The sequence below is a fragment of the Melospiza melodia genome, chromosome 16 (assembly GCF_035770615.1).
Source record: "Melospiza melodia melodia isolate bMelMel2 chromosome 16, bMelMel2.pri, whole genome shotgun sequence".
NCBI lineage: Eukaryota > Metazoa > Chordata > Aves > Passeriformes > Passerellidae > Melospiza > Melospiza melodia.
This window is the reverse complement of record NC_086209.1, coordinates 9,631,113-9,656,420: the sequence shown is the minus strand read 5'-3', so window position 1 is coordinate 9,656,420 and position 25,308 is coordinate 9,631,113. Positions and strand designations below refer to the sequence as shown.

The following is a 25,308-nucleotide window of genomic DNA, read 5'->3' as shown; positions in this document are numbered from 1 at the left end:
CCACAGCTGTAACCAGTGAGAAGAAGAGTGCTATAAAAGAGTTGGGTGGCCCCTTGAGAAGGGAACTGGTGTCAGTTGGCTGCTTTGTGAAGAGGAATGAGTCAGTGCTCTGAGGAGATGACCATGAGAAAGCACCAAGAAGGTATAGAACTTTTGCAAGGAGACAACAGCATGGAGGCCCTGTGATAAGATGACAACGGGTCCCTGTAGCTCCATGAGGCTAAGAGCGCATCAATGTTTGGGACACTCCATGGTGCCACCCAAGGGCTGTTGACTTGCCTGAGCTTGTGGTCCCACCAAAGGGCAGTTCCTCTGTCTCACTGTGCCCCTCCTTTCCTGCAAGTGTCTGTGTCACCCCACAAGAACAATCTGTTTGTTTTTCAGCTGCCCAGGGCGGCCTGGCTGCCTGGGCCCCACCGCCGGCCTGGGGAAGGTGCTGAGGCCGCCCTGTGGGAGAGGAGCGGGGCCCACCCTGCCTGAGGGCAGCAGATCTGGGCAGCCATCTGCCATTGTTTCCCCTCAGCCCTGCTCTCACGGCTGCTCAGCTGTGATAGCTGCTGTTCTCTCCCAGAGACCCAGCCCTGCTCTCCTTTCCCATCATGAGCTCCCTGATAGGGCACCTCTCCATGTCCAGCCTGGCAGGGCCAGCCCCATGACAGAACTGCTCAGGCTGTGTCCCCAGGTTAGCAGGCAGCTCCTCGGGGACAGAGCCAAGCATGGCCCCTCACACAGACCCCAGCCAGCCTTGCCTCCTCATGGAGGCACCATGGGCTTTCCCTCCAAGCACAGCAGCAGTTTTCTCTGTTCTCTCACCAGCTGCCTGGGTTGTGCTAAAGGCAGCCTACACACTCCTTTAGAATCATGAAAACCAAAGTGCTTGGAAGTGAAATCAGGTACTGGGCTGTCCTGCCTTGGGGTGTTGTAGCAGCCAGCAGCAGGGAGCCCTGAGCTCCCACCTTTCCCCAGCTGCCGGTTGGGTGCCCGGCAGCAGCTGCTCTCCCATCCCCTCCTCAGCTTGCTCAGATGCAGGGGATTTCTATCCCATTTCCATCAGCAGGAGGCAGGTGTATTTAAGCTGCAAGGCTGGCAGCTTTGGGAGGGAAAAAAAAAAAGTATAGGAGGTGGTTTTGTGGTAAAGCTGGTGGGGGTTTTCACCTTACTGCCTTAGCAGTCTGCTTCTCTGGGAAGCAGTTCTTGTTTGTCTCACATCTTCTGAAACTTTTCTCTGTGGTTGTTTAGGGTGAGGGTGTGTAAGGAGATGTGACCTTTCTGTCCTGAGCCATCTGTGGGGAGTGCATTGAGCCTGTGCAGGACTTGGATTTCAGGTGACAGAGATTTGGGCTCCTTTTGGTACCATACGTGAGGTACCTGCTGGCCTGTGTTCCAATGTGGTATCTGGCTAGTCTAGAAAGTTCCTTCTCCATTAAACATTTTTCTTTTTCTATTTCATTTTTCTCTTTTTTCCCTGTTTTCCACAAAATTATGCTTGTCTAAGATGTGTCAGTTACCTGTTGTCTCTAACTACTTCCAGCAGAGAAGAAATAACTTTCAAACTTTAATGGGTCAGTGGGGGCAAGACTTAATTTTCTTTGTGCCATACACTTTGCACCTCATCTTTTTCCTCTTTATTCCTGATGTGATGCCCCAGTCTGTATGCTCCTCCCATACACAAGCTTGCAAGAGCTTTTCCCATCATATTTCATTCTCTGTTCTCTCTATTTGAAGAATCATTTGCTTTCAAAAGAGATTTGAGGTAATGCCAGGCTGAACAGAATTACTAAGATAAATTTTTGGGTGAATATTGACAGCTGTGAAAAGCTGGCTGCACTGCAAAAAACCAAAATAAATGATTTGGAGTACAAAAAGAAATGTTTTTTCCTGACATAACAATTGTTAATATTCCTTTGTTGCTATTTTTTACTATCACCATGCCCATGGGAACCTGGCATGAGCAAAAACTGTAGTGCCTAGATTATCTTAAACTGTGCAAGTGAAGACTCTTACATCTTACTGAAAGCAGCCTGAACTCAGGGATTTTGTCTTAAAATTGAATGGTTGCCTGTCTTTAAACTGACAGATCCACTCTTTGCAAAATGAGTGTGATTTTTAAGCTACCAAGCTACCACCCAGATTTACATCATTGTGACAAAGTCATTTCACAGCGTTCTCGGGTAAGTTTCGGGTAAGGAGGTTGTGGGAGGGGCTGTCCAAATGTTCCTTTCAATGAACTTTAACTGCAGTGAAGGCAGGTGGAGCAGCCAGGGTCTGTGCAGTTATTGGAGGTCCCTGGGCAGTGTCTGAGCCCCTGCACATTCCCCAGGTTTCCATCAGAGCTGGGGCAGCTGCAGCCTGAGCTTTGGCTGCTCCCTGGCCTGGGCATGACATATCCAACAGTTTTTATGGAGTTTGGCAGGGGCAAATGTCCTGATGTCTTATTTTGGCTTTTCCCTGTGGGACAGAGATCAGGATTGATTTCTTCTGGCCCAGAGTAGGTGTTGGTGACAGCTGTAATCAACACAGAGGTGCTTACACTGTTGATGAACAAAAGCAGCTGCTGGATAAAAAAAGGGGAAAGTATATTAATTTGTGCCTAGAAACAGGCATGTAGCTTTATAGAGTGATGCTGCAGGACTTCATTTAAGCCTGTATGGGGCCCATATATTCAGTCACAAGTGTCAGAAAACATCAGTGCTTGCCAGGTTTGCTTCAGCTTGACAGTGCATGGGTAAATAATTGTCCTTTTGTAAGATGCTGAAGCTTTCTGTTTTTAGCACTACAACTCACTCAGGGGTTTGTTCTGGGCTTTCAGAAGTAATTGGCAGCTCATAAACAGCTTTGTAACAGCACTGATAACCATAGGAGGGAAGCTGCACAGGGTATCTGGAGCTCTGGGCTTTGCTGGGCTAAAGGCACTTGTTTCCAGGAATATGCAGTTCTTGGTATTTTTGTTTTACAAAAAAAAATGTCCTCTCTTCTGTGGATGAGATGATATATTGGATCATTTTGACTGCATCATACTGGTGGGGTGAGGGGAAAGGAAAATGTTGTTCTTGACCTCCCAGGGACAGCCTTCTGCCTGTTCTCCAATCTCCAATGCAAGCTGATAGCAAGTGCATCAAATAAAAATTGTAATTTGGCAAGCTTATCAGAACAAATATAAAACCTGAAAGAAAATAAGCATGGAGCAGAAGTCCTGTAAGGAGCAGCTAAAGGAACTCAGGTTGTTCATCCTGGAGAAGAGAGGTCTGAGAGAGGATCTTACTGCTCTATAACTGCCTGAAAGAAGGTGGGGGTCAGACTCTTCTCCCAGGTAATGAGCAGCAGGACAAGACAAAACATCCTCAGGTTGTTTCAGGGAGGTTTAGTTTGGACATTAGGAAAAATTTCTTCACTGAAAAGGTGGTTAAGCATTGGAACAGGCTGCCCAGGGGATTGGTGGAGTCACCATCCCTGGAATTCTGGAACACGCATGCAGGTGTGGTGTTCAGGAGCACGGTTTAGTGACGGGCTTGGCAGTGCTGGGTTGATGCCTGGGTTCCATGAGCTGAGGGGCCCTGTGAAGCCCTGCAGGTGCTGTGTGGGGTGGCTGCTGCGGTGGAGTTTGGCTCTGAAGCTGTTTTGCCCCCGCAGGCCTGGCGGAAGCGCTGGTTCGTGCTGCGCAGGGGCCGCATGAGCGGGAACCCCGACGTGCTGGAGTACTACAGGAACAGCCACTCCAGGAAGCCCATCCGCACCATCGACCTCAACGAGTGCCAGGTGCTCAAGCACTCGGGGCCCAACTTCATCAGGAAGGAGTTCCAGAACAACTTTGTCTTCATCGTGAGGACCACCTACCGCACCTTCTACCTGGTAGCCAAGACCGAGGAGGAGATGCAGATCTGGGTGCGCAACATCAGCCAGATCTGTAACTTTGGACATCTGGAAGATGGCACAGGTAGGGTCATGCTCATCTTGGAGGCTGGGAGAATGCCCAGGGGTGACAGGATCGACCTTGCTGTCAGGCTGGGCTGGTTCCTGTAGCTCCACGCAGACTGAGATGCTGCTAAACCCTGATCTGATTCTCAGGGACTGCGCTGCTGCTGAGTGGAAATACTCACTGGCTGCCTGGGCTCACTTTGATGAAGCAATTCTTCCTTAATAAGAAAAGGTGCTGTTTATGTGAAAAGCTGACTTAGTGTTATCTTCTGGGGCCATTTATTTCATTACATGTCCTGTATTTATTTAGTTAGGCATAATGTAAGACACCTGTTCCAGGAAAGCATCCTGCACAACTCCCATTTTCTCAGGCTTTTCTGGGTGTGGAATGTGCACAGACTTGGGTGTATATGCCTGCACATAAATCAGTGACAGAAATACTAAGCTGCCTTAGTCTGTTAACAAGAGAAAACAAAGAAAAGGCAGAGGATAGGAGTGTTAGAAGTGTGTGTATAGACTTAAGAGATGGTCCTGCCAGTGAAGTATCAAGGCAGCTCTTTTGCCAGGCCCTACACCTGTATATACTCAGCAGAGTGAATTTCTTGAAAAGCTGCCAAGAATTAACCACTCCAAGATGGATGTAGCCAGTAATTAAAGTGGGGACCTGTACCATCATTAACTTACCTTTTAAATGAGACAATCAGGCTCAGATAACAGCAATCTGTCTTTCCCTTGACAATTCCAAGGGGCAGATAGAGCAGCAATTTGAGAGTTGCAGAGGAAGTGAGTCAGAATGAAGCCTTCAATGTGATAAAAGGCAGTGCAGGAGTAGAAGAGGGGGCCGTGGAGGGACACAAGCCCTGGGGCAGTGATGTGTTTGGGGGTATCATGTGTGGCCAGGCAGTTCATCCTTCCATGGTCTTTGTGCTGCTGGTGTCTGCAAGTGCTGCATGGCCACACCATTACCAAGAAACTTGATAAGAAACAAAAGGCTATGGGAAAGGTTTTATTTTAATCTATCATGGTTCCTGGCATTGCTTAGCTGCCTTTTGAGCAGTGTCTTCTGAGGGAAATGGGAGTGGCAAGAACACTGCAGTGGTCCTGTTACAAATGTGATGTCTGTTCGCTTCCCATTCACTTCAGAAACCACCATGAAAACTTGCTGACAGATTATGTGTCAGTACAAGCTGCCCATGAATACAAATTTCAAAGTAGCTCTGGTAGGGATTGGAGTCTGCTGCCCTTTGGAGGCTGGATGGAATTAGGGATATTCAGTAACCACCTTCCTACTGTTCTGCCTTTGTTGATGCTGAGTTGTTGCTCTTGGGTTGTTATTGCTGGTGCAGGTTTATTTGAGATACAAGTTTACCAGTTACTCTGAAATAAAGGTAAACCCTTCTATGCAAAAGAGAAAAATAATTTTTGTTTCTAAATGTGTAGGCAGCCTTCTCTTGGGCACTTTGTGAGGATGTCCATGGGGAATGTGATCTGTGGCAGAGGAGCTGAGACAGTGGCTGTCCCAGACAGATGCATTTACACTGGGAAATGCCTTCTCTGTTTTGCTGGTGCCATGCACTATTGCTTGTAAGACTTGCACATGGACAACACTCAGAGTATTACACATTGGTGTTTCTCCCTGAGCAAAGATTGCCATTGTGGGCACTGATGGATGAGAAATGACAGCTCTTGCAGCAGCAGCTGGGAAAGCTGACACTCCAAGGCAGATATCACCCCCCAAGAAGTTCAGCACTGCCGAGCATTTGCCTTGGTTCAGTACAAAGTCTGGCACTTGAACTTGCAGCCCTCATCAGGGGTGGTGTGAGCTAAGCCTCCAGACATGCACTTACTGTGCCTCTAATGCCAAATAGCTCCTAAGAGCTTCTATTTATCCTGCCAGTGAGCTCAGGTCTGGGGTGTATCCAGGTCAGGCTGCCAAGCACATCCAGATCCTCTGATTTAAATCTGCACAGCTCCAAAAATTGCACATCACATTTCAAAGAATTGCTAATTGCTTCAGCTTTTCAGGATCTCCTAAATTCTCCAAAAGCCTGTAGGTTTAAACAAATTACCCTTTAAAATTAACATTAGAAAAGAAAAGCCCTATTAAATGCCACATGCTTTTTAAACTTAAATGCTTCTGCTTTAAAAAATACTAGTCCCTGCTATGAGTCATATCACTCTTAATCTGTGCATGGCTGAAAATTTGCTGTGACTGAGGCCAAAACACAATCTGCTGCTTTCTCTGCCTAAGGCCCAAAGTGTAGCCACAGGTTTATGCAGTGACTCAGCTTTAAAGGCTGTCCTGTTGTTCCCAGTTAGTCCCTTCCAGCAGCAGAGGATGGACAGCCAGGTCCCCACGCCAGAGGTGTTGGCAGCCAGATGCAGAGTGAAGTTACAAAAGCTCCTGTGAGCACAGCTCTGTAGTCAACAAGAGAGGGGACATCTGGGAGGCAGAGATGACATGGCAGCTCCAGGCAGATGTCAGGAAGCACCTGGGAGGGCGGCTGTCAGGAAGGACTTGCCAGCAGCACTCACACACTGCTGCCACCAGAAAGTGCTGCTGGCTGTGCTGGGAATCACAGGGAGCTGGCAGCTTTGGGGAGTCAGCTGCAGCAGAGAGGAAGAGGCCTTGCTCCTGGTTTTCCCGCCCTATCTCAGCAAAATCCTGCTTCCATCTTTGGTGGAACCTCCCAATAGAGCCATCATCCCCCAGGGATCGAATGAAGTGGCTGTAGGACAGCAGGGGCACAGTTTATACCATGTGCAAGCTGAAGTGTGAGTAATTGACACAATCCAATGTGCCACCTTTTAATTGGAGAAACTAGTGGGAAGGTGTTTAAGCAGTTTCATTAGGAAACCTTACTGTTATTATTTCTACCTTGGCATGTCAGTGCAGCCTTGGGGGTGGTTGATGTCAGAAGAACACCCCTGTTCCACCATGTCCTTGCATGGCTGTTGCACCACAGCAATTCTTGGGGAGGGGGCTGGGGTCTGTAGCAGAAGGGAAAAGCCCTCTGTTTCTCCAAGCCATGGCCCTTCATTGATGGGAGAGGTCACTGTGGAAGATGCTGTGCAGCCTCTGTGGGGGCTTTCTCCATAACTGCAGGGCAGAAATGTTTGGTGTTAGTAGCCACCAAAGCAGTTATTTTGGCAGCTGGAGCCTCTTGCTGTCTCTCTGGCAAAGGGGATGGCAGGCACCAAACCTATTTTCTGCCTTCTCATTGTTGAAAGTAGCCATGCATAATTTATTCTGCCCAGCTGCTGTGGTAGTTTTAATGCACACGATTTGGTTTCCAGCAGAGCTGGCAGGGACAGGAACAGTCTGTGAGGAGCTGGCTGCAGGTCCCTGAGCCCCTGAAGGTCAGGGAAGGGCAGGTCTGTGCTGTCCCCACCCCTCCCTCCTGCTCACAACCGTTGCCATGTGGTCTGCAGCTCACAGCCTTTCCTGATGGGATAATCCATGGCTAAACCCTGTGAGTACCAGATGGAGTTCAGGCCTGTTCCTTCTCTGTGTTAATAACTCAGAATGTCATTAATTTCTTTCTTATGCATTGTGGCAGTTTTAGTTGTTGGTTTGTTGGGGTTTTTTTAAATGTAGTCAGATGGTGAAGTGAACATGCTTTTCTGAGATCCCATGGGAGTTAGCCCAGTGTGTGTTTGATCATTGTCAGCTTGCAAGACAGCTCTGAGTCCTAGATTGAAAAGCAGAGTTACTGTCTGAGCCAGCATGATGAACAAAAGTTATTTTTCAGATGGGGATAAAAGCATCATATAGTCAACCCAGGACAACCCAGCACTGCCCAGGCTGAGAAGTGACTACAGCAGCCTAGTGCAGTGCCAAGGCTAGTGCCTCTGTTGAGGTTGGGACTAGATTGGACCTGCTGGAGGGTCTTAGGACCTCATCACACAGTGCAGGATCTGGGGCACAGGACCACATGCAGCTGATCGGGGGCTGGTTCCCAGCATTTCCATCAAGTTCTGGATATCAGCATTACAGAAATCTGCCATCTTGCTGCGCGTTGAAGGCATGTTAATTCTCAGTGTGGTTTTATCAGCAGTTCCTGGTTTCTTGTGTTTGTTTCTGCTGTGGGGTTTTTCATTTTGGAGAAGGGTTTGGCAGCTTTGCCTCAGGCAGTGTCTGAGCCAGAGAGATGGGCATCCACTGCCAAGCCCTGCAGGTGCCAGGGACCCAGTGAGCACTGCCCCATCCCCACACAGCTCTGGTGAAGGAACTGCCATGCAGCAACCTGAAACTCCATTAGAGAAATCATATTCCCTGAGGACTTGTGCTCTTGGTGCCACTGTTTGAGCTTGCTGCCAGGAGCAGCTACTTTTGGGGAGCTGCTCTGTAAAGACACCCTTCCCACCCCACAGCTGCCCCTTGCGGGAGGTCTGGATTGCACTTGATTTTTTGAGTTGGAATGCCCCAAAAGCTTTGTTTAGCTTGACTCTGTGTGGCTCAGCCATTGCAGGGACAGAGGCCAGGAGAGGAACACAACCAGACTTCTCTGCTGCCAGGCAGTGCTCAGGCCAGATGGGTATCACAGCCACAGGCTGCCACTGATGGTGTTCTTGGTGGTGTGAGCAGGCAGCCCGCTCTGGGCCAGCCCCACTGCCCACAGCCCAGACCCCCTCCTGTCCCACTGCCATCCTACTCTGTGCTGGGGACACTGGAGTGTTATGCCCAGAGCACTGAGCTTGAACTCCCTGTACCTTGTGGCCTCCAGAAAAGTAGTGTCACTTTTCTCAGGAGAGAAACTCTTGTGGTCTGGTGGCCAGCTGAAAGAGGCATAATAAGCTTGCAGACAAGTTCGGAGCTTGTCTGGCTACTCCATGAGCTGGAAAGCTCAGCTTTGTCTACTGAGATCTAGCAAGTGGCAAGAAACCAATCCCTTTCCTTGTCACCATTAATTTGAAGTGTTGGAGATGAATAATTAATTATTTGCATTAGATACTAAAAAACCACTTGATGAAACAGGCCACTGTGCCTCAGCTCTTTCTTCAGCAGAGTCTGTTCCTCATTGCTGGCTGCAGGAGGGAGAGGGGGACCCCAGAGCAAGCAGCCTGCAGGACTTTGACAGCCTGGGCAGGGGGAGCAAAATCAGGATCCCCTGTACCCAGAACCAGTGTTTGCCTTGACTCTCTGCTGCTCTGGTGTAAAACATCCCTGGTGCAAAGCAGGGTGGTGACAGCCAGGGCACTCAGAGCCATCTCTCAGCCGGGCCATCCGTGTCCATTGCAGGTTCTGTGGAGAGCCTGTCTCACACGACCTCGTCCCCACAGCCCTCTCCAGCTGCCTCCACGCACGCGTCCCGCATCGCCGACCCCTCCTTCTCAGTGGAGCCCGCTGCTGCTGCCGACGCTGCCGCCGAGGAGACCCCCAGCGAGTCGGGCTCAGTCTTCCTCCCTGACTACCTCTTCCTGTCCAACTGCGAGTCGGGCAAGCTCAGCCACAACAGGTGAGTCTGGGCTCTGCCACGTGTGTTGGGCTGGAGCCCCCCTCTGTCTGTCCAGGCATGAAGCACAGCCCCAGGGAGCCCTGCCACTCAGGGCTGGCTTCCAAATACAACAGGGGACCACCAGCCTAATCCAATTTACAGAGTGCTTTTCATAGCACAGATTAGTGATTGAGCATCATGTGTTGGTGCTGTCCCTTTCCAAGGTGGGTGGCTGAGGATCTGACACACAGCCTCCCCCTAGACACCTGCTGTTGCCCAAGGTGCTCCACCAAGCGCCCCAGCCTCCAGTGCAGCTCAGAGGGAAGGGACAGATATTGTCCCAAACTGTGTAGGTTGAGTGTTGTGTTTGCTGTGTTCTTACAGCCAGGAGAAAAGGAAAGCTCAGATTCTGACCTCTGTCTCCTTGCAGGTGTGACAGCTGGTCAAATTCAGACAGATCTCTCGAGCAAACATCATCAGACGATGTTTTTGTTGACTCCTTGCAATCCCAGCCCTCCCTGTACCTTGTACAGCCAACCAGCGCCGGCGCCGTGCAGCAGGTCGGAGCCGCAGTGGCAAATCCCAGCGTGGTGTCCAGGAGCACAGACATCAGTGGGCCATGCAGTGACTTTTCCTCCTCTTCCCCGCTGCTGGGGACGCCGCTGAGCCCTGAGTTTCAGGCTGACAAGAGCCAGAAGGCACTGCCCTTTGGGGTGACGCAGCTGGACGTGCTGTCCAACACGCCGCCGCCGCGGCCGCCCAAGCCCACGCACTTCTCCGACAGGAGGGGAGAGGAGCTGGGGGCCCTGCAGAACGGCCACGCGGGCATCTGCCGGGCCCAGGTGGCTCTGGTGCCCAGAAGGATCTCCTTGTCCAGCTTGGACAACATGAGGAACTGGAAAGGTGAGTGCACTTCCAAGAGGCAGCAAAGCAGCACCAGTGTGATGGAGCTGCCCACATGCACAGAGTGGTTTTGACTTCCTGTTGTGCCTCTCTGTCCTCCCCTCTGTGAAATCTTACACCACCCAATGTAACACCAAGTGCTGCTTTCAAATGAACTGGCAAGCAGGATTCAGTCCCTTAGGTTTGCTCCTGCTGTGTAGAAGCCTCTCAGTATGTGTGCAGATGGGCAGCAGTTTGGCTCTGATCCCTTCAGGGTGCCTCCTGCCTTGCTAATTTTCCCCCTTCCTCCTCAGAAGAGAAAGCAGTAGAAAAACCAAAATGAGAAGTCAGCCACTGAGTTGGGCAGTGCCAATCTCTGTTTATACAGGTCAAAATGTGGGAAATGCCTCTGGAGCTGTGCTGCTTTGCTGCACACAGTCTGTTCTGTGAGAGCTGCGTGTCTTCTCACAGCTTAGAGTAAAGACCAGGAAGTCAGGGAGACACTGGGGATGGGATGTAATCCTGGCTGAACCAGGGACTCTGCCTGTCCTTGAACAAATCCCACTCTGTCCTTGCACTTCAGGCTGGGCAGTCTGAAAACCTGCTGCTACAGAGCAAGGCAAGGCTGCAAAGCAAACTCCACTCTGAGCTGAGCTGGCTTTTCCACTTGCTCCTGAAACACCTTCATCACAAACAGGAGCAACAACCAAAACCCAGAACATCATGGTGTCAAAAACCAGCATATGCAGTATGAGAAAACTATTACATGGAGCCACAGGACAGAGGGAGGCAGCTGGAATACCTGGTTGGAAATCATCAAGTATATTGTAGTGATGTGAAAACCTTCATTTTTGATGAGGAAAAAAGTGTAGGTTTTTAAGGGCAAGCATCCTTTAGACTCCTGCAGTTTGAATGACCAGACAATGTGTGGGGCTGTTAGATCTTGCTCTTGAAGCTCAGAAGCTAAAGCAAGGAGATTTCTGCTCAGTCTGTCAGTGTACAGACAATTCTTGGAAGGTTTCTGGAGAAACACCCATCAGTGGAATTGCTGTTCTTAATTATCAGCTACATTTGGTTTCTCCCTGAGAGGTGCTGCTCTTGCTTCTGCATGTGTGCTGCTCCAACACAGCTGGTTCATGATCCTCCAACCTAATTTACACCAAAATGTCTCTAAGAGGATTAAGTGGCCAAATGTCATGTTGTGCTGCTGTGCTGCAGGGTTGTCTCTGCCTGATGGGGGCAGCAATGAATTAGTAAGTGCTGCCACTTTTTTTTACCCTAAGTGTAGCTGAAGCCGTTTGAAGGGTTAAACTCTGAATTAAAATGTGTTTAACAAGAAAGATCAGAAAAATAAAGAGGGAGAAAGCAGCAGTTCCTCACCAGCTTCCTCAGTGAGTGCACTCAAGTTATTAACTTATTTTTTTGCCCTGCTAACCTGCAAAAGGTGCACAGATGCAATTAGCCCAGGGAGAAAGCAGCATGAGCTAGTGGAAGTGCCATGAAGGAGGATAAGCTGTGAGGCACCTGTATCCTGGTACCTGCCACAGCCTCAATGTCTTTTTGCCAAAATAAATAACTGTAGCTGTCCCAGGACAGTGACTGTGTCTCTCTGAAGATGTATTTGCACTAACAGAATTGCTTTGTTCTTGTTTAGCCCTTTTGGCTGGTACCACAGAAATGCCCCCAGTTGCAGTACTGACATCTCTGCCATAAGAGCAGGGAATGGATTAACATGGTTGCAGGGATTTGAGGCATTCTCACAGAAAAGCCATTTTCTGCACAGAAAGCCCCTTTTCAGGAAAGGATGGTGGTTATAAGCATCTCCCACAGCTGAACTTCTATGTGCTAAATGCTGGATTTTAACATTTTTGGCTTTTGCTTGGAAAATAAAATTGGCCTATACCAAGGCCCACCTGCACAAGAGACTGGTGACTGTCTCCATGATCTGGCTGCTCGTTCCCCATCACCTTGAGCCCCTTGCACCACATCAGCACTTCTGGATGAAAAAACAAAGAATTTTTCTCCTACCATTAAGTTCCCCCACACACCACTTTCTGTACAATAACAATTGCTTCCCTGGCACCTTAAAAGGCTCCAAAATAAATATCCAAGAAATAATATCTATAATAGCCCCTTTTCATATAATTTCCCCAGTTTGACAGATGGGAAAACAGAGAACAAATAGAGCAGGAGCTGCATTTAAATCTTTGCTTGCTTGCTTGCTCCCACACCAGCCTTTTCCCCCAACTGTTTGTGTTACAGGAGGCATAAGTTTCAGCTGGATTATACATGAACAGGTTCCTTGGTTTCATACTTAAAATAATGTAATCACTCTTGAAATGCTGCTGAGTTGGATCTCATCTTAAGTGTCATTGTATTTCCTCATTTAGGAGTTATGGAATCTTTATAAAACTCCAATTATTTTAGAGCCATATGTTTTACTCCAGAATTATCTCTGTAAGGTTGCACTGCCTTATCCCATTTTTAATCACTTTTTTTTCCTCACAGCAGACATGGAAGGCAGTTCCCTAAGAAGTCGAGATAAGAGGCTTAGCTTGAATTTGGTAAGTACTCTGTTTGCACAAATTTAAAACACTGGCAGAAACTTCCCAGTGAATCATATCACATCCTGATACTCAATCATTCCTCTCCTCTGTTCAGCAGAAGAATTTAAGAAATGGAAGAAGTGCCTAGCTATGGGCAACTTCAGTGCTGGCTGCTTTGTGGCTTCAGTCAGCCTTTGAGAGAAGAGGGAGGGAGAGGCCTCAATCCTGAGCACCCCATTTTTAAAGCAGATGAAGCTGGGTCTGTTATGACAAGAGTTCCCAGTAGCTTCATGAATTAAACTGTTGACCAAGAGCACCAGGGCAAATGGCTTATTCCTTGAAAAAGGAGTCTAAAGAAGACTATCACCCCATGGTCCTGAGGGATATCTCTTCTTTAGGACATTGGAAAATGTCTGCTGTCACAGTGCCTGTGGTTGAAGGCTCTGTCAGTCCACAGCTTCCTGCCTCAGCCTGTGACAGACACAGTTCTAAACAGCACCATCTCACATCACATAGCCAGTCTTCAGCCTGGGGCTGGATCTTGTCTTCTGTGGCAGATCCTTTGCTGGTGGTGGGCAACTTATATTTTTCTCCTTTTTGAAAGCTTGCAAGGATTGTAATCACTCCCTCTCACCACTCAGCCAGCGCTAACGTGCACAAAGTGATTTCCTAATGCTAATTCTCGGTGATCAGAAGCGAGTTGTAGGTCTGTGTGTGCTCTCTCAGGTTCCACATTTGCCAGAGTCTAGTTCATCAGGTGTTGTCCTTTCAGACTTTTTTTGTCAGGATCAGGATCTTGCCTCTCACAGTAGTAACTCTGACCTCATTTTATAGGTCAGAATTACTGCTGTGAGAGGCAAGTGCGGCCTCACTGAAGCTGGCTGATTTCACCAATAAAGTCCCCAGTCAGTTTGGTCCTAGCTTCCAGCAGTGACTCGTGAAGCTCAGCGTGGACTGCTCCAGAGCTGGAGGGTTCACCTGAACTCACACGTGTTTGTCTTGTCCATCAGAGCAGTGCTGGGCTCAGCTCAGGTGCGTCCTCCAGAGCTGGAGGGTTCACCTGAACTCACGCGTTTGTCTCTTATCCCATCAGAGCAGAGCTGGGCTCAGCTCAGGTGTGTTCCCAGCAGCTCCCGGCTGGGAGGTGCCTGGGCTGTGCGTTAATGGAGCCCTCTCTCTGTGTCCCCGCTGTGCCCTGTGTTCCCAGCTCCTATCTGGGAGGTGCCTGGGCTGTGCATTAATGGAGCCCTCTCTCCGTTCCCTGCCCTGCAGCCGTGCCGCTTCTCCCCGCTGTGCTCGGCCGACAGCTCCGAGGACAGCTACGTGCCCATGCGCCCCAGCACGTCGCCCTCCGCGCCCGCCTCCGAGTGCTCCCCCGACGGCTACATCCCCATGAGCCCCGGCTCCGCCACCTGCACCTTCCCCGTGGTCAGCACTGAAAAACTCACCAGCCCCTTGCCCGAGCTCCCCTCCGACGTGGAGCCCCCTCCGGTGAACCGGGACCTCAAGCCTCGGAGGAAGTGTAAGCCCTGACCTCAAGTGCAAAGCCTGGGGGTCCTGCTGGTGGGGACATGGGTGACCTCCTTTGACAGTGTCTGAAAGCAATTCTCCCTCTAGAGGATGGGTTGAAATGCTGCACGGTCACTTCCAGCACTGTAGCCGGGGATGTGCCTGCAGGGAGGTTTGTGAGTGAGGAAGAGCTTCCACGGCTGCTTCTGCAGTCCCAGCCCAGGAGGCTGTGTGAGAACAGTGCCTGGCTCTGACTGTCACTGCAAACAGCCAAGGGGACCTAGCCTGGCAGAGACAGCAGGCTAAATCCTGCCACTCTGAGGCACATGTACTCCTGTCTCACCAGCTCTCCAACCTGCCAGGAATGGGACATCCAAACACTCAAGTACTCAAACTTGATGTGTTGGCTGTGGTTAAACCTCTCTTGGGTAGGCACAGCTGTCTTAGTTTAATCAGGAATTTTCTGCAGATGCTTTTGCTGATGGTAATTTTCCACTCATGTTTTCATGGCATGTCCAAAATCTGGGTTGCACTTCTAGAGAATATACTGGGGACAAAATTCAGATTTCAAGTGGGGAAATTGCCTAAACATAGCCTACAATAAAGCTCTTGGGGTTTCAGAACCACATAGTTACTCAGAAATTGGTTCAGGCAGTGCTGTTGTAAAGTGGGGGCAGACATTTAGATCATTGCCATGAGGAAAAGGAAACTCATACTTTCCTTAAAGGATCTTGAAAATGGTGGGCATGTGTACATTGAGTGGTGACAGGGATGGTCCTGATCTCCATGTGTTGGACCTTTTTGTTTAGAACACAATCCAAAACCTGTTATAACCTGTAGGCTGAACCAGCCTCTCCCAGGCAGCATATACAGAGCATATTTGGGGCAAGTGTATGTATCTCGTGTGGCATTTGGTCTCTTTATGCCCACCATATTTATTCTGTTATTTTAGGGTGATTGGAGGACTTTGCTTTCCAGCACTGACCAAAGAGGTCATTTGTTACTGATTTCCTTCTTGGTTATGTTCTGTGAAATACTCTGTTAGTTTCTTTCTGTTAATACAAAACTGCATTTTTCTGAACAGTCTGTACTTTTCAGTGAAAACATAGTTCCTTTTGTTCTTTCTTACAGCACGACCACCTCCTCTGGACTTGAGGAATCTCTCCACGATCCGGGAGCACGCTGCTGTGACCAGGATGTGGACTGTGCCTTAGTAAGTCAACAAGAAACCTGCCATTCCAATCTTCTGAGCATTAGCATGGAGTAGAGTTAAAAATAACTTATCCCATCCCACAATAAAGATTCCTGGCAAAGTCCACAAACAGAAGTTCCCCAAGGTTCCTTTCAGTATCCCCCAGGCATTTGCTGTCTCTGAAAAGCAGGGCTCCCTTTCACAGTGGGCAGCTCCAGAGAATTCAGTGTCATGATTTGAAGGTTCCTTTTAACCTGGAGCTGGTCTGCACTCTGGTGTGGCTGCTACAGTGGCTAAAAGCTTGGCATGCCTAAACTATGATCGAGCCATTTTTGCTTCTTAAAATTAATACAGCAAAGTAGAACCAGATCAGATAAAGAGCTCCCTGAATTGTAGACTGGGTGTAGAATTCTGCACTGCCACACAGCAGTCCAGACTTGAACTTTTGGCATGACTTTTTGTCACTAGAAATTAGTTGTTGGTAAAACAAATGCCTTTGATCCCAAAGCCCAGGTAGTATGACCAGATGATACTGTTGGGCTCCAAGGGCAGCAGAACACCCATCTTCAGGGAACTTGTGAGCAGGAGAGGCCTTCAGCCTGCTGGCTGGGAGGTCTTGGCACAAAAAAAAAAGGCAGCTGTACTGAAGTGTGCATGCAAAAGCCATGAATTCCCACCAACCTCCTCTGCACACCCTGGGCACTCCAGAAAATGTGGGGGTTTGCTGGCATGAGTGCCAGACATGGTATTTCCACTCCCCCATTTCAGGTTGTCACATGAAGGGCAAAAGAGACACAAGATGAGCACTTTGTCAGTTGCAGAGCCCTCTCTCACATCCAGCCCAAGGCTGGTTAAGCCCCTTGGCACTGCCTGTTAGGGAAAGCCAATACCCTGCCTCCCCAGCACCCCTGCCAGAGCACTGAGGTTAATCAGTGCTGACACAGAGCAGAGTCCTGAAGGATAATGAGCTTAGAGTGAGTTTGCATGTTTTACACTAACAAAAATAAAAAAGTTATGCCAGAAACTAATACAGCAAAAGGAATTATGCTGCTCATGCACAGAGAGGCCATCTAATTTCCTATTAACCAAGCCCATTGTGCTTGCCTGTGGTAATTTATTCACCATGCACCTCTGAGAGAATTGTGTTCATGGGAGAGATTTCCTTGTGCAAGAGCTGAGTCACAGCCCTCTCCACAGCACGGGTGGCAGGCATTGACACCGTGTGCAAAGCCAGACCCAGTTCCTTTGCAGACTGATGAATTCACATCAGTCCCCAAAATGTGGATACCTGCACAGCCCCCATCATCACCCAAATGAATGATAGCTCTGTGCCCCTTGGTAGAGAATTGCTTCAATGTTTTATGGTTTCTGTTGTACCAGATAGCAAACTTTCATAAATCCCAGAGGAAAAAAATCAACAAAATCCGTCAGCAATATAGCACACTATTTCTAGAACTAAGAAGTGGCTTTGGACATCCTCTCCACAAAGGCTGCAGCCTTAGTGTGAGTTTATTCACCATATGGACTGTGTCAGGCTTTGGCTTCATTTCAGTGCATCTGTAAGATGCTTCCTTAACCTCTCCTGTGTTTTTCTTCATAGCAATCGAATGAGCTTTATCTCACCAGAAAGAGACAGTATTAATTCAGCAAGAATATTTGCCAATTCAGTTTCCGGAGAAGAGGAAGAAAGTTACATTCATATGGTAATGTCATTTTCACACAGCCATCCTTTGCTTTATGCTGCTCTCTCACATTGATGGAGAATGCAGAAGTTTGTTTTCTAAGAAAAAAATGTTGAGGAGGTTTGTCCTTTGCCTTCTGGTTTGTTTCTTTTTTTTTTCAAATGATGAAATGGTTTTAAACCAAAGACACTGGGACCAATTTACAGAGAGATAAGGGAAGCCCTTTTCCTGCTCTGCAGAACTCAGCTGTTCGCCCACGAATGTTGCTGAACAGTTCCAAGAGATCACAGGGATCAGCCATATTTACATGAGAACTCATTAAGACAAAAGAAAATTAAATCTTTTCACCTCTTAAAAGTGTGCCTTGCAAAATCTCCTAGGAAATAACAGAAAGCCGTTAGTGCACTTCCTAAAGAAACACACAAATATTGTGCAGAAACAGAACTCCCATTAAAGTCTCATTGCTTCTGCTTTGGCTGGTGGCACTAACCCCACTTCCCATCCCATGAAAGAAGAACATCTGGCTTTGTGGCTTCCTTTTTTTTTCATTTAGTCTTTAGCCATATCTTGCAAAAGATCAGAATCTTGTTTTACTTTGAATTTTAGGTGGAAATAGATCTCAAATCCATTCATCTGAGCCAATGTTTACAGATCTGCTCCACAGCCAAAGCCCAATACCTATAAAAATATATTGCAAAACTGACCACAGTCTCTATAAATCATAGTTTCAAATTTTAACCCACATCTCTACCAGACTGAAATCTGCTCAAGAGGGCAGTTCCAGTTGTAACCATTCCCTATTTGGTTTTTCTAGTCTAGGAAAACCTGACATATGTTTGTGATTTTATGAGAATAATTTTCAGTTTCTAGATTTGAACTGAATTTTCACCATTTCTTCAAATTCATTGAATGATGATGTTTAAGTGGGCACCCCTGCAAATCTGAGCATTCTGAGGGCTTGGATTGAGAAGCTGAACACAAGTCCTTGATAAAATTGAGTGTAAATCAGTCTGTTTTGGTTTTTTTGCCAGAATTATCAGGAGAAAAATGTTCTCACAATTTCTTTATCCCACAATTATCAGTGTTATGCTGTGGTTAGTAACCAAATGCACCTTTGGCTTAGACAGAGGGCCCCGACTGTTCTCATTCACATTCTGCCAGGTGTATCTCCCAGCTCCCAGCTGTGATCCTGTTTCCTTCTAGAATCATGTTTTTTAGAGCATTAAAAGTTTTTCTTTTTTCCTGACAGGAACACAGACAGGCCACCTCTCCATACAGTGGTGCTTTTCCATGGACAAGGAAATCTAACCTTGATTACTTAGCACTGGATTTTAACTCTGCTTCCCCATCCCCTGTGCAGAAGGTAGGAGTCATCTGAAAAACCCCACAGCCTCCTGCCTTTTTGTCTGCTGGGAGGAAATCCAGACCCAGGGTTGCATTCTGCTAGGTGCCCTGAGTGCCATGATGAAGCCAGCCCTGTTCCCAGCTGACTGTATTTGTGTCAGGCCCAAGGTTAATATGATAAAAGCATGGTGAGGGTGCTGAGGTGTCCTTAGTGACTCAGAGGGATGCTGCTAACACAAGCTCAGCACAGGATATGAGGATGATATGAGACTGCTCTGGGAAGTGCAGCCATGAGGGCTTGTGGGCCAGCAGGTTGATGCTTGCAGGATCTCTGCGTGCTCCGTCATTTTCATCAAGTCTCCACAAAGCCTTTCCTGCTATTTTTCCCAAAAATCTCTTTGCAGTAACAAGTTTGCAGCCCACAATAAATTCATGGGGTAAAACTGTACCATCTCTTATTATCTGGCAAAATGTGCATCTTTATTCTTGCATCACCAAGACCATTTCAATTTCTTTTGCAATACTGAGAAAATGTGTTCCTTGTTCCAAAGAACTTCTAAGCTGCCCAAGTGGTGGGTAGGTATGACTGCAAAGCAATGAATTGTTGTCAGTTGGGATCATTTTATGTCCTATTTATCATTTTGCCCATCAGCCCATACTCCCAGATGCAAAAGACTCATGACTCTTAAGCTTTCTTATTTAAACCCTCCCTGTATCTGAAATCAGTTAGGTTATCCCTGCAGCAGCATCACTCAGATGAGGAGAGAATGATTATCTGCAGGGAAATAGCCAGTACAGCATGTTTCCCTCACTTGCTGGGCTGAGTGACAGGGTGACAGATGGATGATTGTAGCTAAAGCAGGCTGTAAAGCAATGCTTTTGTCAGCTGATGTCACTGTGAGCTTCACGGTGAAGGGAAGCAGTCAAGGAACGAGGGAAAGGGAAAACAGAAAATCAAGCTAAGTTTTACTAGCACCCCTTTTCAACGTGAAAATTAAAACATTGGTTTTTTCTTCTCTGTCCCATAGAAACCTTTTCTGTCTGAGGAGCAGAGAGTGGACTATGTCCAGGTAGATGAACAGAAGACTCAAGCTTTACAGAACACTAAGCAGGAATGGACAGATGAACGGCAATCAAAAGTATAAAGGAAGAAGATTTCTTGAAGGGATCTGGAGGGGTTTTTTTTGCACTGGAACCACAATGTTAATGAAGCAGCTATCACAGGAGAGCTCAAAGGCAGAGAGTTGTAGGATGCTTACAGTCTGTAGAGGCATTTTTCCTGGAAACCTTTGATTTCAGCTGGAAGAAGGATGTTGAGTGAGTGAGTGGTTCACTGATGACTGAAGCAATGCATTAGCCTTTTACTGCCCTTACCAGTGTGCTCCATGGTACCATTTTCTGGCATGATTCTGCAACGAGTCAGACACTTAATGTTAACAAATCCACTACAAGTTGTATTAATCTAGTTCCTCCTGCCTTCTCCTTCTGTGCATAATTCCTAGTTGCTAAAGCTATTTTTTGATATTCCTACAAATGCTGCAGGTGCTCAGAGTGCTTTTGTGGCAACAGGCATCTGACAGGTTTTGGTGACTAATCAACTAAGGGCTAAAATACTGAAACAATAATAAGAACTTTTTGACTATATAGTGCTTAAGCAAAGAGAATTTTGAAAAATATTTTCCCCTGGGTTTAAAAGGTCTGGCTGTGAGCTGAAGCTGTCAGAACTCAAAACAGAACTACGTGTCCATGCCACTGGAATGCATGGTCTTTGACCCTCTGGATGGTGGTCACTGTACTCAGCTTCTTCCCTCCATTGTGGCTCATACCTGTCACTTTTCTGTCTGATTCCTACTGATGTTTCCTCCCCTGTCTTGGGAAGTGTCTTCAGCACAGCACAGCTGCTCTTCTTGTAGGAGGCTGCAGCCACACAGCTCTTGGCTGGCCAAAAAATAGAAAGGGAAGCTGTGAGCCTGTTTCTGCAAGCCTTGAGAGAACTGGCAAAGGATCAAGACTGCTTTCATCTGAACAGCAGAAGGAATGCCATTGGAATGCTGGTAGCAGTCGTCAATCTGATTGTTTCACTAGACCCACCCCAAAATAAAAAAGAGCATTAGGAAGTGCAGCGTGCTCTGGGAGGCCAGGAGCCTGCCAAAACAGGACAACAATGTGCTCACACAGCACGAGGACCTCTGGGCTCAGGAAGCTTATCTACCTTGGGACTTGTTACAGGCACTATCTCAGGATGACATATGTGTATAGTTTATAAGATATTTAACTTTAAATGCTTGGCTGTGGTCTTTATTTTACAGTGGCACACAGCCACCTGACTCATGGAAGTGGGCAGTGGTGCTGAGTGACCCACACTGGGTTTGGTCTCACAGGCTTTGCTCCTGTAGGTGAGTCCCAGTAGCCATAAGAGGTCTGATCCTGTCATCAGGGACAGACAGACAGGACCCTTACAAAGGATTTCTTCTCTGACAGTGCCAATTCCCTGGCCTCCCTTCATGTGCCTGTTGTTACCACCTTGCATTGCTGTAACCTGACATTCTAAAAATTCTAATCTACAAACAGAGGTCATAGAAATGCCATTGCAGAAACCACTGGCATGTCAAGGCTCCTCCTCAGCTTGTTCCTTACCCCCTGTGTGCTCCCATCACTCAGGCACTCTGGGAGGCCATCGCTCATCCCATGGCAGAGGCAACATGGCTAACAGAAATACAGTTTTCCTCCTACCTCAAGAGAGCTGAAGGGCTTTGCAGGTCTCACTGCTTGTTTAGCCCAGCCCCTGGGGATCTGTGCTGACCAGGATCTCACTGGGTTACCCTGCAAGAACAAGGGTCACCAGCACCTTCACTGGCTGGGGCAAATGGGGCACCCAGGCCTGCAGGGTGAAGTGTCCTGGACTAGAGCTGCTGCTTGGAAATTGGGGTTATCCTGCAGGTAGCTGACCTGCTGGTCCCTCCTGCCCTGCTCCTCTCCCCCCTCACCAAAGCTCTCAAATTGAAGTTGATGTTCATAAAAATTTTGAAAATAATTCCGACTTTTCCACATGCACCTTGTCTGTCTGGTGTGAAATTTAGTTTGTTAACACCCAGCTGTTTTGTCCTCTAACTGACTTAGCAGAGCTGTGAGCACCCATGCCCTGGGATATTGTGACAGGGGAGAAGTGTGATCTGCACCTGCACAGAGGTGTCAGAGAGAGGGAAGCAGGGAAGGGCTATGGATACTGAGACCTTTGCCTTTCTGCTCAAAAGAATTGCCTTTCTTTCAAAGTGTGCAAATAACATGTGTCACTGAAAGCTCTTGGTATGTGCTGATGCACTGGAAGGGTTAAAAGACCAGCTAAAAGGCATTTTAAATTACAGACAGACAACCTCCACAAAGGGTGAGTGAAGTTATGTTCTGCTGCTGCAGATCCCAGGTTGTGGAGCGATGGCAGAGCAGCCTCTGATGTAGATCAGAATCACAGATCAGCTCGTGTTTGACTGGAGTGTTTCCTTTCATGCTGTCAGAAAATCTTCTCAAGTGGAAAAACACCAAGTTATTTGAGACAACTGACTCTCTTGTTATTCTAGTTTATTGTAAAAATATTTAAACTTCAACAAACCTGGCTAACAGATCATTCAGAAGTTTAGAGAAGAAAGAGCTGTATCTGGATTTCTACTCCCCTAAAAGGACATAAGCATATAGCTTGGCAGGGACTGTCCTTAGAGGAGAATGGCCCCTTTCTACTTCCTGTGTCCCCTGCTTGCCCTCACAACACTCTTATCTTGATCAAATGCTGCTCACTGGTTTCTAACTTTTACTTAGAGCTAAGTTTGAGGGTCTATTCTGATTTTTCATGTAACATCCTTTTTACTAGCTGCTGCAGGCCCATGGCATACATTCTTGTGCGGGTACAACACATGAAACAGGAGCAATTAAAAAATACTGGGGGATAAAATTTAAAAGCAGAGCAGTCCTTCTCAAAGGCTTTTTTTTCCTTTTGTTTTGGTCAAATTCCACAATACTTCAAAGAGGGTTAAGAGGAGCAGGATGATGGGAGGATGGCAAAGCCAAATCCACTGTGGCCACCTCACCACTAAGGATTTGAGTGTGAAGGAAGCTGCAGCAGCCATGACTGACCAACCTGTGGGCCAGTACCTATAAGAGCAAACTGCTGGCAGTAGAGGAGTGTTACAGAGCAAAAAGGAGTTGCTGTTCAGTTAAGGCTGTTCTTAAATCCTAATCCCTTGACCAAGAAGGAAAGAAAATGTGAAAACTGAGTCAGCTTTTGACACTGTCATGACTGAAAATATAGCCCAGATTGGAGCCCTTGGTTAGTACTGGCTCTGGGGCCAGCCAGGCACACTCCTGATGATGTTCTCTTTTTGCCATGGGTCTGTTACTTGCGTGTATTTTTTCCAAAAGTGTGGTGAGAGCTGATGCAGAGAGATGCTCTGCACCTGAATGAGCACAGAGTGGCCAGTGGTCCTTAGCAAACTCTGCTGAGGGAATTGGCACTGCCCAGCCCAGGTATTGTAGTGCCTTTTCCAGCACTGCTGGGGCCTCTCATTAAAATAGGGAGAGCACTAAATGAGCAGAGCTGTTTTGGTTTAATTGGAAATGTCACCTTGTGGAGTTGCTGGGTGAAACTTGGTTGCAGGATGACATGGAAAACAACCAAGCTCAATGGTTTGAGTCCTGTGGTTATTGTTGGGTTCTCCCCACTGATGTGTTTAATATGGCCTTACTCTCTCCTTCAGTGACTGCACATTTGACCAAGGCATAGCAGGTCCACAACTCATTTGCTTTTTGGACATTTCTAATTCCTTTATAACAGGAGGCAGCATTAATTTCCTTACTGGCAGAAATGAACACTTAACCTGAGAAATGCCAGCAGCCATGTAACTGGAGCAAGGTGTTTTCAGCCTGCTCACTTTGCCACTGGTAGCACCTGCTTTCTTCATTGTCACTAACTACATCCTAGATGTAGGTTTTGGAGTTGCATTCACTTGCAGTAAGTAGTTCAGTAATTCAAAGACCACCAGATGCTGTGATGAGAACGAAGTACAGGGCAATGCCTTCCCTTTGTCCCCCTGTTCTGCAAAACTTGCTCAGGTTTAAAAAAAAATGAAAGCCACCAAAATAGCAGACATTTGCCATGTCAAAGCCAGGATATTTTTTGTTTTCAAATAAAAAGAAACTTTTTCTTGTGAAAATGAAGCATTATACTTTTTTTTGTATTTGTAAATCTGTGGGGAAGCATTAAACAGTCATCTCTGTTACGAAGGGACAAGTCATTGCTAGAGGGAAGGGCCTCACCTTCCTCATGTTTCATTGTAATGTTTGGTGTACATATTTGCACATTAAACTGTATCTTTTTTCTAATAAATTAATATAAAAGGTAGCTGTGATCTTTAATTATTTTGGTATGTGAAAGTGCTCATGGGATAAGCTCCTACACCTTTCATTTCATGCTGTTTCCGTTTTTAAATTCTCCTATTAGGCAGTGACTTGTTCATATAAAATATTTGGATGCAAGTTGAAACAAATTGGCAAACAAATGTCATGTGCCTGTGTATCAGGGAGATTATATGCAGAGTAACAAAGAACTGTGAAGCTGTGGCTTGGGCTGATGTCTGTGTCCTCCTGGGACAGGGAGAGCTGCAGTCCCCCAGTCACAGCCAAGGGGCAGGAAGGGGCCACAGCTCCTGAACAACCATGTAGAGCACAAGCACAAATTTATTCAGCACATGCTCCAGGCTTGGATTCAAAGGCTGGTTGTTATTTAACCTGGTCTTTTAATTGCTCTGTGCTGAGCAGTGTAGTTGCTGGTAATACAATTTCCACATGCAGCAAGCTGGGAATGTGGGTGTGCACATCCTGGGAATTGGAAGGTGAAACAAGGCAGTCCATGGGAGCAGAGCTGAGCAAGCCTTGCTGCTAACAAGCCAGGTAGTTTGGAAATAGTTTATTTATTGCTTCAGGCAAGTGCCACTTTTGGATCTGCACGCTTTGTAATCTGGCTGGAGGCACAGCATGGGGATGGAGGGAGGTGGAGGGCTTGGAGAGCCCTGATGGAAACTTGGCTGCTCAGCTCAAGACACACAGACACGTGTGGCTCAGATAAGCCCTCGCCTGCAGCCTTGATAGAAGGGAACTCCGTGACATTTTGTGTTTGGTCTTCCAGGGAGGGCAGGTCAGACAAATAAAAGGTCAGATAAAGTCTGACTGATGTTTCACAGCTCCTCCATGTGCTCTGCCCAGCAGAAATGGCAACAGCCCTTTCACCAGGGAGCGCTTCCCAGAAAAGAGCTCCCTCAATGCCTCTCCTCCCAGAGCCTCGGAGACAAACAACTGTGGCAAAAAACAACTGCATCAGTCCTGCCACCATGGGGGGAGCCAGGAAGCTCTCACACTTCCACACCTCCATGCAAAGTACCTTACCGATTGGATAATAATAACAATAATGTGAAAAAACTGACAGCAAAATGTCTGGATATGTAAGCACTTGGCTCTATAGAGGCTGGCCTCTCTAGTTACATCTGCAATTTCAAACCACATCCAATATTTCCCTGAAGCAAAAAGCCACAGAGCAGTCAGCCAGGTAGCAAATCCAGGTTATTTTCATGGGGTGTGAAAAACAGGCCCCTTCAAAAAGGCACTAATTCCCCATCATAGAATCAGAGAATATACCTTGAGTTGGAAAAGACCCACAACAAACACTGGGGTCTAGCTCCAGGTCCTGCACAGCACAGCCCCAAGGATCACATTGTGGGCCTGAGAGCATTGTCCAAACTCCTTGTGAGCTCTGGCAG

At 47.4% G+C, this 25,308-nt stretch overlaps 1 protein-coding gene across 2 annotated transcripts in view; it reads left to right on the top strand.

Moving 5' to 3' along the window:
* Nucleotides 1-23,897, top strand: part of GAB3 (GRB2 associated binding protein 3) — a 63,913-nt gene extending 40,016 nt beyond the window's left edge. The window contains exons 2-10 of one of the 2 annotated variants that reach the window (XM_063170574.1): nucleotides 3,631-3,934; nucleotides 9,158-9,374; nucleotides 9,784-10,256; nucleotides 12,747-12,799; nucleotides 14,054-14,303; nucleotides 15,422-15,503; nucleotides 17,083-17,185; nucleotides 18,414-18,527; nucleotides 19,537-23,897. In XM_063170574.1, the coding sequence (XP_063026644.1) occupies nucleotides 3,631-3,934; nucleotides 9,158-9,374; nucleotides 9,784-10,256; nucleotides 12,747-12,799; nucleotides 14,054-14,303; nucleotides 15,422-15,503; nucleotides 17,083-17,185; nucleotides 18,414-18,527; nucleotides 19,537-19,653 (1,713 nt within the window). In that variant the 3' untranslated portion in view covers nucleotides 19,654-23,897. Of the gene's footprint in view, nucleotides 1-3,630; nucleotides 3,935-9,157; nucleotides 9,375-9,783; nucleotides 10,257-12,743; nucleotides 12,800-14,053; nucleotides 14,304-15,421; nucleotides 15,504-17,082; nucleotides 17,186-18,413; nucleotides 18,528-19,536 lie in introns of both variants that reach the window. The other variant, XM_063170573.1, reaches the window with a different exon arrangement.
* The last annotated feature ends 1,411 nt before the right edge of the window (nucleotides 23,898-25,308 follow it).